Source organism: Pelophylax lessonae, assembly GCF_965119305.1.
Source record: "Pelophylax lessonae genome assembly, chromosome: 5".
In the NCBI taxonomy this organism is placed as follows: Eukaryota; Metazoa; Chordata; class Amphibia; order Anura; family Ranidae; genus Pelophylax; species Pelophylax lessonae.
In genome coordinates this window covers 367,951,160-367,964,774 of record NC_138772.1, presented here as the reverse complement: position 1 = coordinate 367,964,774, position 13,615 = coordinate 367,951,160, and the positions used below count along the sequence as shown (strand labels likewise).

The 13,615-nt window shown below is 40.1% G+C and overlaps 2 protein-coding genes across 2 annotated transcripts in view; both read right to left on the bottom strand.

Annotated features, from left to right (window-relative positions):
- Window positions 1-13,615, bottom strand: part of NETO1 (neuropilin and tolloid like 1) — a 204,861-nt gene that overhangs the window by 106,480 nt on the left and 84,766 nt on the right. The gene's annotated exons all lie outside the window — the stretch shown is intronic.
- On the bottom strand, window positions 12,125-12,746 carry LOC309556769 (baculoviral IAP repeat-containing protein 5.2-B-like). Its single transcript, XM_082259266.1, has one exon. It carries the CDS (start codon window positions 12,722-12,724, stop codon window positions 12,260-12,262), a length of 465 nt encoding a protein of 154 aa, XP_082115392.1. The 5' UTR covers window positions 12,725-12,746; the 3' UTR covers window positions 12,125-12,259.

Here is a 13,615-nt window from a genome sequence, read left to right as displayed (position 1 = left end):
ACCGCCGCAAGTAGATTTACTGCGGCGGTCAGCCCCGGCCAGGCAGAGTGACGTTAATTAACGTCACTAGCCTGGGAGGGTCTGGGGAGCGAGCGCGCACCCGCGGAGGCGCGCTCCCGCTCCCGCGTGGTCACGGACCCCACCGCACGCGTGACTGGCGGACCCGATGTCCGCCGATCACTCGGCGATCGTCGGGGGAGAGGGAGAAAGTCAGGCGGCTTGTGTAAACAAGCCACCTGTCATTCTCCTCGGTGTAAAAACACTGATCACACGGATCTACTATGTAGATCCGTTGATAAGTGTCCTTACAGCTCAAGCCACAGCCAATCACAGTAGAAAGCATGCCCCTAGGGACACACACAGCCCCTCCCTCCCAAATAAAGTTAACCCCTTCACTGCCAGTGTATTTTTACAGTAACAGTGCATATTTATAGCACTGATTACTGTAGAAATGTCACTGGTAACCCCAAAAGCGTCAAAAATGTCAGTCAAGGGTCTGATCTGTCTGCCCCAATGTCGCAGTACCGCAAAAAAAATCGCAGATCGCCGCCATTACGCGTTAAAAAAAAAACAACAAAAATGACAAAAATCTTTCCCTTTGTTAGTAAACGCGATAACTTTTGCGCAAACCAATAAAAATACGCTTTTTGAGATTTCTTTTACCAAACATAGGTAAGATAAAACAAATTGGCCGAAAATGTTAAAAAATTTTGATTTTTACTTTTTTTTTGGGGGAATTTCATATAAAAAAATGTGAAAAATATTGTTATTTTTGCAAAATTTACGCTCTTTTTTTGTTTATAGCGCAAAAAGTAAAAAGCGCACAGGTGATCAAATACCACCAAAAGAAAGCTCTGTTTGTGGGAAAAAAAGGACGTCAAATTCGTTTAGGTACAGCGTCGCACGACTGCGCAATTGTCAGTTAAAGTCACGCAGTGCCGAATCACAAAATACCCCCTGGTCGTTTAGCAGCCAAATCCTCCGGGGCTTAAGTGGTTAAAGAATACCAAAACAAAGTAAAAATATAATATCTGCCTGGAGTGCAGCAGGTTTTTTTTTTTGGATAAGACTACTAAAGAAGGCAGGAGCAAGATATTGACTAAGATTTATTTACTAAAAAGGAGACTACTGCTTATAAATTGCTAATTACACAAACAATGATAGATCTGTGTGAGGTTTAAAGCTGAACTCCAGGCCGATATATAAAAAAAAAAAAAAAACAGTTAATGCATTTATGTGTTCATTTAAAAATCATTAAATGTACTTTAAATGCAGATAGTGTACCTAAGAAAGTTTCTCTTTCTACATCAGCTTTCTGTCATCAGAGTAAGAGAGAGTTGGCAGAGTGAGCAGATCAGTGACCATTTGAATGCTGCTACTACTTTGTAACCATCGCCCTAGTCTGCCCCTCCAGCAGGTTCTTCTAAGACTCTGAATCCTGCAACGGCTTTCTAGATTTTTGCACGAATGGTATCCAAGTATATTGTCTCACCGCACAAAAGACTGATGCACCACCTGGTCAGCAAGACACTGCAGCCCTGAGCAGTCTGTCCATTTAAAATAGTGGGAGACTCCAGAAGTTAGTCCATACATACTATCCCCTATGCAGCGCAACTACCCCCTTTCTCAAAGAGCCCAAAACTTACCACTAAAACTCTTGAGGTATAGGAAAACTGATCGCTTGTAGAGCAAAGAGAAGACTCGTTCTGCATTTAGATTTTGCAATATATTTCACTAAACATTAACCACAATGCTTTCATAATATAAGGGTTCACATGGCAACAATGAATAAAGTCTATAACAGAACCATAACCAACAAAATAAAAGAAAGTGCGCTGTCTCCCTAATTAATAAAAAAAATCATAAATTGAACTCCCATGCATATATATGAAGAGACATTATTTCATAATAAAAAAATCATCAAAACTGTTAAAAAAAAAATGTGTGAAATCAGAAAAAAATACAATTCCTACCAGTCGTGAAGACTCAGCTTAACCCCGTCTGTGTGATTGCCAAGCGATACCACCTACGAGCACTGCTACAAACTGTACATTTTCTATTATTTTACACAAGCACCCACTATCTATCTGGTAAAGGCCAGTGACTGATTCCCTACCTCAAAGCCCAGTGACTTCGTAGCCTTAGCTAGCCTAAGCTATCCCCTTTCTTAGCAGGGGTATTGCTCACTTGTTTTCCAGGGTCTGCATGGTTCTAGGTTAGGTCCCCATCACAGTGTAAACCATACTTCTTACTTCCACACCCCCCCCCCCCCCACTGGGCATAAATCCTCAAATTGAAGGGCAAACAAACTCCCAACCCACATGGGCAGGGCTAGATGTAAAGAAGACCTGTACCCTGTTACAACTTCACTGCCCAAGCATATGAACATCTATTGCCCCCAAGTGACAATGTCCTGCTTGCTGACATTGTGGGGTTGGAGTACATGCAAGTAATGCTGTTTTATGAAGTAAGTGAATCCCAAATGGGATGTACGGGAAACTACGGGATACTACGGGTATTCTCATAGTCCTCTCCCTTGTATTGTAAGAGAGAGCCTGCTGTTCCTAGGAGATATTGTACCTATTTTTTGTATCGATTTTATATAATCTTTTAATGATGACTTAATAAATGTATATGTTTTTATAAACCCTTGAGTCTATCTCTTCCGGGGGTTATGAGCGGCAGCCACTCTTTAAAGTCCCGATTTCCTCTATTTTTCATTCCATCCCAAATAGGATGTAGTTAACTTTTTAAATGTCTACCCTGTGTTGTTTGCTCATTCTGTTTAGTGAATTTCCCCTGGGGAAAAAAAAAAAAAAACATGCCAGCTTGCATAAGGAAGTATGTGGCTGTTTATTGGATTACTGAGAGGTTGTCCTTTTGCTCGCACAACATAGTCAGTTGATGGGAAAGCTCCGTGTAGTTGGAGTTTGTGTTCCTGCTTCCCAGAGGAATATGGTGCTTTTGACTGCACTACTCCAAGGGAGGAAGAATTCTTAGTCCTACATTAATAATAAATGGCCTCAATAGAAATGTTTTCTGTTGTTGTTCAGACCATTTATGATGAGACTGCTTCCTAAAACATGAAATTAAGAGTACTTTAGCTGTTATGTGCACTGTTGGAAAAAAAAAAAAAAAACAATTCGGTAAATAATAAAGAGTTTAGTTTAACCACTTCAGTTTCAGAAGATTTTACCTCGTTTAACTGGCAACTACACGGTCATGCAACACTGTACCCAAACAATATTTATATCCATTTTTTTCCACAAATAGGGGTGGTATTTTCTTATGTTGGTATTTGATCACCACTGTTTTCTTTTTTTTTTTTTTCCTTTTCATTTTTATTATATATATATATATATATATATATATATATATATATATATATATATATATATATATATATATATATATATATATATAAAGACCAAACATTTAAAAAAAATAACAATATGTTTTAATTTCTGAATACAGTGTTCAGTGCAAATAATATACACTGTCACTCCACTAAGACACTGGCTGGGAATGAGTTAACATCTAGGGCGATCAAAAAGTGAACTGTGTGCTGTTTTTACTAAGCAATGTCCCGGGTTTTACTCCCTGCTTAGCAGGGAGAAAAAAAAATGGCACATCGCTGCTGTCTGTAGAGAGCCCTGTGTTGCATTTCTTTAGACTGTGTCTCAATTTTTTAATTGTTTTTATAATCTCATCAAACAGTTCTGCCAAAAACTTCCAAAATCATTCTGCACAAATTTGTTGAGTTTCACTCTGTGTAATATTCACTTTTTTGGAGCCTAGAAATGTCATGGATTCATGATTTCATGTTGTTTATGCCGAATTTTGGCGTTTCCATCTGAATGTTGCAGCTGAAATCGAGACTCATCAGACCAGGCAACGTTTTTCAATCTTCTATCGCCCAATTTTGGTGAACCTGTGCGAATTGTAGCCTCAGTTTCCTGTCCTTAGCTTAGTTTTTGATGGTTGCCTATTTGGTCCCACTACAACTGTTCAAACTTTTCAGAACTATGCTCATCTGTGCTAGAAAGGCACTCCACCAAGATAATCATATGGGTTTAATAGAGATAAATGGACTGTTCTATTGCAAGAGAAGGCATATTTATGCAAGGGAAATTTTCCAGAGCTTAGTGAATGAGATGATGTTCGGCTGACTTCCACCACCCTTCCTTGCTTGTGATTGGGTATTCTTTTTAAAGTACATTTTTAGCACATTCACAAAGCCCTAGGAAAAATTCCCTTTAAAAGTGTAACCTTCCTTGCAATTTGAACAGCCTATTTGCCCTTAGTAAATCAGCCCCAATGTATCTGAAGCCTAGTAAAATCTCGTTCATAATGCAGAGAAGAGCAATTTCGAGAAGGTCATCATTTTGCATATAGCCCTGAAAAGTGTGGTACCCATCTGCTGCGATTGCTCTGTTTGTGCTAATGGAATACATCTTTGCATTGATAAAGCTTTTGCTCTGTTTTAGTAAGCCCTCTCTCTTGTATAGTAGCAACCTTTGAAACCACTCATGCCCTCTACATACTGTACATTACCAAAACAGCTAGGTTGCTACAGGTTAGTACAGTGAGTAATATGTGAGTAAGTACAATCTGCTGAGAGTTTTGCTTTCATAATACTAGTATTTTATGGGTTATAAGGAAGCCCAGGTAAATTTTACAACAGGGCAGTGAGAGTTTACCTTACCCTCTTTAGGCGAGATTTACTAAAAACTGGTGCACACACACACAGAATGTAGTACAACTGCCCATAGTAATCAATCAGCTTCGAACTTCAGCTTGTTCAATTTAGCGTTGACAATAAAACCTGATTGGTTACTATGCACAGCTGCACCAGATTCTGTGTGCACCAGTTTTAGTAAACCCCCCTTTAAATTTTAACTACTTAACCTATGGAACGTTTACCCCCCCCCTTAATGACCAGGCCACTCTTTGCATAACGGCATTGCGTTAATTTAACTGATGGTCATGCAACGCTGTGCCCAAATAAAATTTATGGCATATTTTTTTCCCACAAATGGAGCTTTCTTTTGGTGGTGTTTGATCACTACTGGGTTTCTTATTTTGTGCGCTATAAATAAAAAAAGACTGACAGCTTAAAATATACAGTATCTCACCAAAGTGAGTACACCCTTCACATTTTTTGTAAATAATTTATTATATCTTTTCATGTGACAACATTGAAGAAAGGAAAGTTTGCTACAATGTAAAGTAGTGAGCGCACAGCTTGTATAACAGTGTAAATTTGCTGTCCCCTCAAAATAACTCAACACACAGCCATTAAGTGAGTACACCCCTAAGTGAAAAATGTTAAAATTGGGCCCAAAGTGTCAATATTTTGTGTGGCCACCATTATTTCCCAGCACTGCCTTAACCCTCTTGGGCATGGAGTTCATCAGAGATTCACAGGTTGCCACTGGAGTCCTCTTCCACTCTTCCATGACGACATCACAAAGCTGGTGGATGTTAGAGACCTTGCGCTCCTCCACCTTCCGTTTGAGGATGCCCCACAGATGCTCAATAGGGTTTAGGTCTGGAGACCTGCTTGGCCAGTCCATCACCTTTACGGTCAGCTTCTTTAGCAAGGCAGTGGTCATCTTGGAGGTGTGTTTGGAGTCATTATCATGTTGGAATACTGACTTGCAGCCCAGTTTTCAAAGGGAGGGGATCATGCTCTGCTTCAGTATGTCATTTATGGTTCCCTCAATTAACTGTAGCTCCCCAGTGCTGGCAGCACTCATGCAGCCCCAGATCATGACACTCCCACCATCAAGCTTGACTATAGGCAACACATTCTTGTCTTTGTACTCCTCACCTGGTTGCTGCCACGTATGCTTGACACCATCTGAACCAAATAAGTTTATCTTGGTCTCATCAAACCACAGGACATGGTTCCAGTAATCTATGTCCTTAGCCTGCTTGTCTTCAGCAAACTGTTTGTGGGCTTTCTTGTGCATCATCTTTAGAAGAGGCTTCCTTCTGGGATGACAGCCATGCAGACCAATTTGTTGCAGTGTGTGGAGTATGGTCTGAGCACTGACAGGCTGACCCCCCACCCCTTCAACCTCTGCAGCAATGCTGGCAGCACTCATACATCTATTTCCCAAAGACGACCTCTGGATATGACGCTGAGCATGTGCACTCAACCCCTGTGGTCGACCATGGCGAGGCCTGTTCTGAGTGGAACCTGCCCTGTTAAACCGCTGTATGGTCTTGGCTACCGTGCTGCAGCTCAATTTCCGGGTCTTGGCAATCTCCTTATAGCCTAGATAATCTTTATGTAGAGCAACACGTTTTTTTCAGATCCTCAAAGAGTTCTTTGCCATGAGGTGCCATGTAGAACTTCCAGTGACCAGTATGAGAGAGTGAGAGCGATAACACCAAATTTAAAACACCTGCTCCTCATTCACACCTGAGACCATGTAACACTAATGAGTCATATAACACTGGGGAGGGAAAATGACTGATTGGGCCCAATTTTGACATTGTCACTTAGGGGTGTACTTACTTTCGTTTCCAGCGGTTTAGACAATAGTGGCTGTGTTTTGAGTTATTTTGAGGGGACAGCAAATTTACACTGTTATACAAGCTGTACACTCAGTACTTTACATTGTAGCAAATTGTAATTTCTTCAGTGTTGTCACATGAAAAGATATAATAAAATATTTACAAAAATGTGAAGGGTGTACTCACTTTTGTGAGATACTGTATATATATATATATATATATATATATATATATATATATATATATATATATATATATATATATATATATATATATTTTTTTTTTTTACTTTCGGCTATAAAACCTATCCAATGAAAAAAATGTAAAACATTAAATTTCTTCACTAATTTAGGCCAATATGTATTCTGCAACATGTTTTTGGTAAAAAAAAAAAAAAATCCCAGAAGCATTTACTGATTGGCTTATGTGAACATTATAGCATCTACTAACTATGGTATAAATGAATGGAATTTGTATTTATTTTACTTTTTTATACCTGTAATGATGGCGATTGTTGGCTGGACTGCAAAATTACGACGGAATATTGGACACTAACTGACACTTTTGACCCTTTGCAGGAACCAGTGACACTAATACAGTGATCAGTGCCAAAAATATGCACTGTCCCTGTACTAATGACACTGGCTGGGAAGGGGTAAAACATACAAAGCGATCAAAGGGAACTGTGTTCCTAGCCAGTGTTTACGTTTACTATGTGTTTTTCTTTTACTAGAGGAAGAGATGGATTTTAGTCCCTTCTTTGCAGGAACACAAAATCTATCCCTTCCCCACAGTCAGAACAAAACTCTGCTTTGTTTACATAGGCAGAGCTCCGTTCTGAGTCTCTGCCCAACAATTGATGGGTGCTGGCAGACACTGAGTGCCTGGCACCCGCAGGTCGGCTTCTGTGGTGAATTATCACAGCAGAAGCGGCCCGCTGGCAGCACTCCCTTCTGCAGGTAGAAGTGCAAGATCACTTATATATATATATATATATATATATACGTGATGCGGCGCACAGCTGCCACCCTGAAGCAGTAAAACTACTATAGGACGGTCAGCAAGTCGGTAAAATACTGCAACTATTTCAGAGGAAAACAGTCTTTGTTGACTGGCAAGAATGTCAACGTATTTCCTGAAATATTTCACCTCGGTTTCTTTGAAGAGTTCTACAGATCATACAACATCAACAGGCTGGAGCATCAAAGGAAAATATTGATAGAACAGACTGATAAAAAAATACCTTGGGCAGGCAGTATTTTCCTAATTTGATAAAATAACATGTTTTCAGTGAGTCTGTCAGTGTCCAGATACAGTATAATGCAAAGTTCACTTTGGTCATGGCAATGTTGAAAATTATTTACTGTGAAATTACTGGTTTGACATTATAACTTCAAACTTCAGCAATTTGTCCGTTAAGCTACATGCCAGAGTACAGTTTTTGAAAATATAGTAAATTACCTTAAAAACAATATATAATCATTTTTGGTATATTACTTACTTATGGGAATTAACTACTTGCCATCCAGGCCAATTCTGACACTTCTCTCCTACATGTAAAAATCATCATTTTTTTGTTATAAAATTACTCAGAACCCCCAAACATTATATAGAGGTAGACACCCTAGGGAATAAAATGGTGGTCGTTGCAACTTTTTATGTCACGCGGTTTTTGCGCACCAATTATTCAAACACATTGTTTTTGAAAAAAAAAAAACTGGTTCATGAAAAAAAAAAAAAAACACTACAATTTGAGTTTTTGGTATAATGTGAAAGATGATGTTACTCCGAGTAACAGTCGGTTCACATTAGCGCGACTTGTCAGCCTGACAAGTCGCGCTCCCTCACGGTCCATTAACCGATACAGGACCCGTTCTAATAAGAGCGACACAAGTCGCTCCGACTTAGAAAAAGGGTCCTGTACTATTTCGGGGCGACCTCGGAGCGACTTGCATAGACTTCCATTATGTGAAGTCGCTCCGAAGTCGTGGTGCAATGTAACGCACAAGTCGCCCCCGAAGTAGTAAGGAGTCGTGTCGCGCTAATGTGAACCGGCTCTAAATCAATAACTAACATGTCTTGCTTTAAAATTGCGCACAACTTGTGGAATGGCACCAAATTTCATTACCTAAAAATCTCTTTAGACGATGCTTTATAAATATTTAAAGGTTGCATGTTTAGAGTTACAGAGGAGGTCTAGTGCCAGAATAATTGCTTCCACTCTAACGTTTGCAGCAATACCTTACATGTGTGGTTTGAACGCCATTTACATATGCTAAAACAAGTCCTTATGCTGGTTAAATTAGTAAACTATGGGAACTAATGAAGGTGCTATATATAATCTATATAATCAGAGAACGGTTCAGGTTCTTTTGTTTTATAATATAAATTACATGGCACTTTTATTAGTTCTTACAGTTTACTAATTTAACCAACATAAGAACTTGTTTTAATAAAATTGGGACTGTTGGTAGCTACATAGAGCACAGTTTAATTTTTTTATTTCTGCATTCTGTAACAGCCCTGTACTTGACCAGTGAAATTTCAGCATGTACAAGGCTGTTACAGTTTGCAGAAATAAAAAATAAAAATCTGCTGTCCAATAGATTCCTTTCACCAGAAGCTTATTTGTCTGGGGGAATCTGATTGACTGCCTGTTTCCTGACGTGCAGGTTTTTAAGCATAAGCCAATTGGCTGATGAAGATGACATTTTTATCTCACAGAACTTAGCTAAGCTGTGGGGGTTTATTCACTAACTAATGTGGGGGTTGTATCTGGCTCTGATACTAGCCAGTGCCTCACCAGCCACTGACCTCACCGCACGTCCCTGACCTAAGGGTGTGCTTTATTCCACCCTCTGAATTGGTAAGACCTCTCTCTGAAACCCCAGGGTGCAAAACTACTGACATGGACATAGAGTTCCTATTGGTCTGCCTAGCCAGAAGGCCTGGCAGACCGCATTCTTCTAGGTCACCTGAAGCTGACCATCGAATACTAGGTCGAGTGCTGCCCCACGCCAGGAGCAGAGAGGAAAGAAACCAGAAGGCCACAGGCATCAGGGCAAGCCCAAGGACTCACACCTTTGATCTTAATGAGAAAAAAAAAAACACACACACACTCACAAAAGTGAAAAAGTGACAAACAGTAGAGAAAAAAAAATAAATGTAAATAAGTAAGTGGCTGTGCTGGGCCCTAAGGTCTGGAAGACAAAATTGCCCCGGATTTAGAAAAAAGGCCCTGCCCTTAAAGGTGTAGTGAAGAAAAAGTTTTAGTGATTGTGACCATGTGCCTTTTCACACAGTGGGGTCCCACACCTAAGTGTTGCTAAGAGCACATCTAGGGTGACCACCCCCAGGGGGCACAGACACCGCAGACTCTTTGCCTTACCAGCCCATGGCCATAAAAGGTAGATCCACTCAAAAGGTACATAGCCAATCACTCTAGCTCCTGGCTGACATGGAGTAATCAAGCAGTGGGAGCACAGTTAAGGGTAGTATCAATGGGGAAGTGATGGGGGCTGGTGCTCTTTTAAGCGTCTGAGTCCTATGTGGCTGCAGGACCCCGGACCCTCTGTGTGGACAATGTTGATTGCCCTGTGCTGATCACACTCTCCCAAAAAAAAAAAACCTCTCTCTAGCAATACACACCAAACTTAGCATGTGCAGCGTGTCTCCTAGCCTCAGTTCTATCAGGAGATGGTTTGGGGACAGTGGAGGAAGGGGAGGATTAGAGAAGATGGGATCATCCCTATCCAAGTTATTACCCCCTAATAAAATAAAAAACAAGCTAAAAGACTTTCTATGTTTGTGGAGAAAGTATGGAAGTTACTTGTTGCCTGGCTGTGCAGGAGTGGGGCACCCAGTCACTTGCAAGCCCCTGTGGGGGTAGTGCTACATATATATATATATACATTGATGAGCCAAACATGTATAGTTATGTGGGAATCTAGTAAAAAACAAAATTTATCAGCTCTTACATCATAATTAAACCCATCACGTTCATTAGATATGTGATCAAATGCCTGATAAAGGGGTCATGCATGGCCCTGAAACGTGTGCCCCCAACACCTGGAATATTATATATGATAACTGTTACATTCACTTGTGCTCTCAACTGCACTTTCAAGCCATCAAATAGTTGGTGTCATAACTGGTCACACGTGCAGCACCTTGGCAACTGCAGAACAATCAGAGACTACGATGAGAGTTTCCTTGGGTGTAAAGGACAGAAGGGTTTTTTATCCGCTTGAGGGCGAGTGCACAATTCTGGCCCTCCCTCCATCCATTTACCTAAAGTAGAAAACCCAAATCTTTACTACTAAAAAAGCAACCTTTTAATTTATTGCCCTAAGTAAATTAAGAGGTAGGTTAATATATCATAATTTAACACTGCACAATATAATCAGAGTGAAAATGTTTTAACCCAGGGTTTCCATAAGGTAAGCTAAATAAATAACGTTGCCTGGTAGATAAAAAGGTCTTAGAAAAAAGCAAGGAAGCCAGAAAAATAAAGCAATATATTTTGTAAAAGTTGCAGAAGGACATGTACAAACTAATAAATTAAACTTGTCTCCATGCCTTGCTTCTGCTGAGAGGCTATTTTAAGTTTAGCAATGTCTTGAGAGTAGCTCACAAAAAATAATAAACTAGCTGAATTCTAGAAAATAATAGGATACCACTACACTTAAAGGGGTATGTAGTGCTTTAACAAAACATGTTTAACCAACCCATTGTTCACATCCCATTAAGCAGGATGACTGGAAGATAATGCAGATTCTCTGATCTAGTAAAATATACTAAAAAGAATACTTCCTTATGCTGTACCAGGCATCTGTGCTGGTAGACCCCCCTTGGTCAGCTGTACCTTATAAGCATGGTTTACAGAGGCACTAAAGGAAAGATTGTACCAGTCTGATTGCTTTCTAGAAACCTATTCTGGATCCTGCATATAAAACGACCACATTGGTCTGCCTGTACAGATGTTTGGCTGGTTCAGTTGCAGGAGTCCTTTCTTCTGGTTTAGAGCCATAAAATAACCCATAGTAATGAAGACCAGGGCTTGAGAAGGGAATGACATGAGAGGATATGCTGAGAAGAGAACATGCTGAAAATGACCAGTAATGCACCCTTTTTTCACAGAAGTCCAAATCATTTTCTTTAGAGGTGAGCCAACACCACTCCCTCACTTCTTCAAGCACTGCCTTCCTGAAGGTATATGTGAGTATGTCTATGTTGGGGTGTGAGAGTGTCAAATGAATTTTTAGACCCACAAACTTGCAATTGCAAGAACATGCCAAAAAAGATTAGAAATGCTAATTAGCTGGATGTTTTTGGCCACAAAACTTTCTGAGTCCAAGAGTAATGCCTCGTACACACGATCAGATAATCGGACGACCTATCGTTCACATTTTGTTGCATACTAGTATCAAATTCAACAATGCGTACTAAAGGTATGATTTTTTTCGTACAATTCTGGAAAAGCTTCCTGGTTGCATAGCTACGTATCGGATAGTGCAAAACAAAAACAATGGCAGCCAGGCTTTTTCCGGGTTATTTTCGTGTTTCTGATTATGCGCGGTCTTTGTCTATCGATTTTTTTTTTAAAGTGAAAAGAAATGCTTTAATAACTATTTAAAACCAAAATCCAAGACAGGCCGAAAGATAAACAGGAAAGAGAATATAAACACTATGTACATTGTAACAAACTGCAGATCAGCCCCAGGAATGGTGACTCCTATTCGTCCATGTCCTCTTTATCTAGTTTCTCCAAGGAGCTTCTCACAGACTGTGCCGTGGTCTGGAACTTCTCAATGTGCTTTGTCATCGCCTTTTGCATCTTTATTTTGACTCTCTCCTTATCCAGCTTGAGGAATTCACTGAGTGACAACTCCTCGGCCTTCTTCTTCAGGGTCAGGAAAAAGCAGCTAGGAGAATGTTTCTTGTGTTCCTCCAGGGGGTCCCATCCTTCCAGCTCTTTCATACAGAAGAAGCATTGAGCCACGTCTGGACTGTTACTGCTGGGACAGTGAATGAAGCCAGCCTCCGCCATCCTCTCCGGGGTACAGGCGCAGCCCTCGGTGAACGACCAGTTGCTGAAGGTACGAACGCGAGTGTCCATCTGGTAGAGCCGCCATTCCTCCGGTAGCTCGGGCTCCCCCGGGGCAGGTTCGTGAAGGACGAAAGGAGATCCGTTCACCATGGCGCAACGTTCAAATCCCGGTGACGTCTGTCTATCGATTTTTAGCGAATGCATACTGTACTGATTAAACGATTGTCGTTCGCTAGGCTATCGTACAACAAAAGTTTTTCGTGTTTGTCCCTTCGGATTTTGTTGGACGAATTGTCATGATCGGCTGTCAAAAGCTATGTACTAACGATCAGATTACTGAGCGATCAATGCGAAAGTGATTTTTTTCATACAATTACTGGTATCTGATCATGTGTACGAGGCATAAGTAAGCAGATCATGTCACAGGACTTTACCAGCATAGTACTCTGGGTCAGTTGCTTAAAAGTCATTGAAGCCAGAGTTTTCCCATGATATTCAAACAACCAGTATTTTTTGTAGGAGAGGTAAGCAATGGCAGCCCTCATGTTTCTATCATGAAAGATTTATTTTAAAGTCTATGAGAATTATTCACTACAGGATACATTCACTACAGGCAGCTTTAGAGAAAAAAGAAAAATTCTCTTCTGAGTGAATAAAAAGATATATGTTAACTGTTACATACATATGAAGGTTAGAGCACTCAATGATATTCAAAAGAGCATGAAGAATCCAAGGTTTTACTCACTGACTAAAATACTGTAGCTTTTGACAGCAATATATTAAAGAATTAAAAAAACAGACACACACACACACACACACACACATATATATATATATATATATAATATTATATCATATATTCCAGCATAATAAACAAAAAAATCGCCAATGTTAGAATAATAAAGTCCTGGGTACACACTGTAAGCAAATAAACATGAGGTCACAAGTGTTTAAAAAGGCATATATAATCCAAGGCTTTTCGCTGACGTGTCAGTGAGTCACAGCCTACCTTTATCAAGGCAAATAACATAAGCACCAAAA

Bases quoted from the DNA above. Each gene is read 5' to 3' on its own strand.
- LOC309556769 (XM_082259266.1), bottom strand. From the start codon at position 12,724: ATGGTGAACGGATCTCCTTTCGTCCTTCACGAACCTGCCCCGGGGGAG.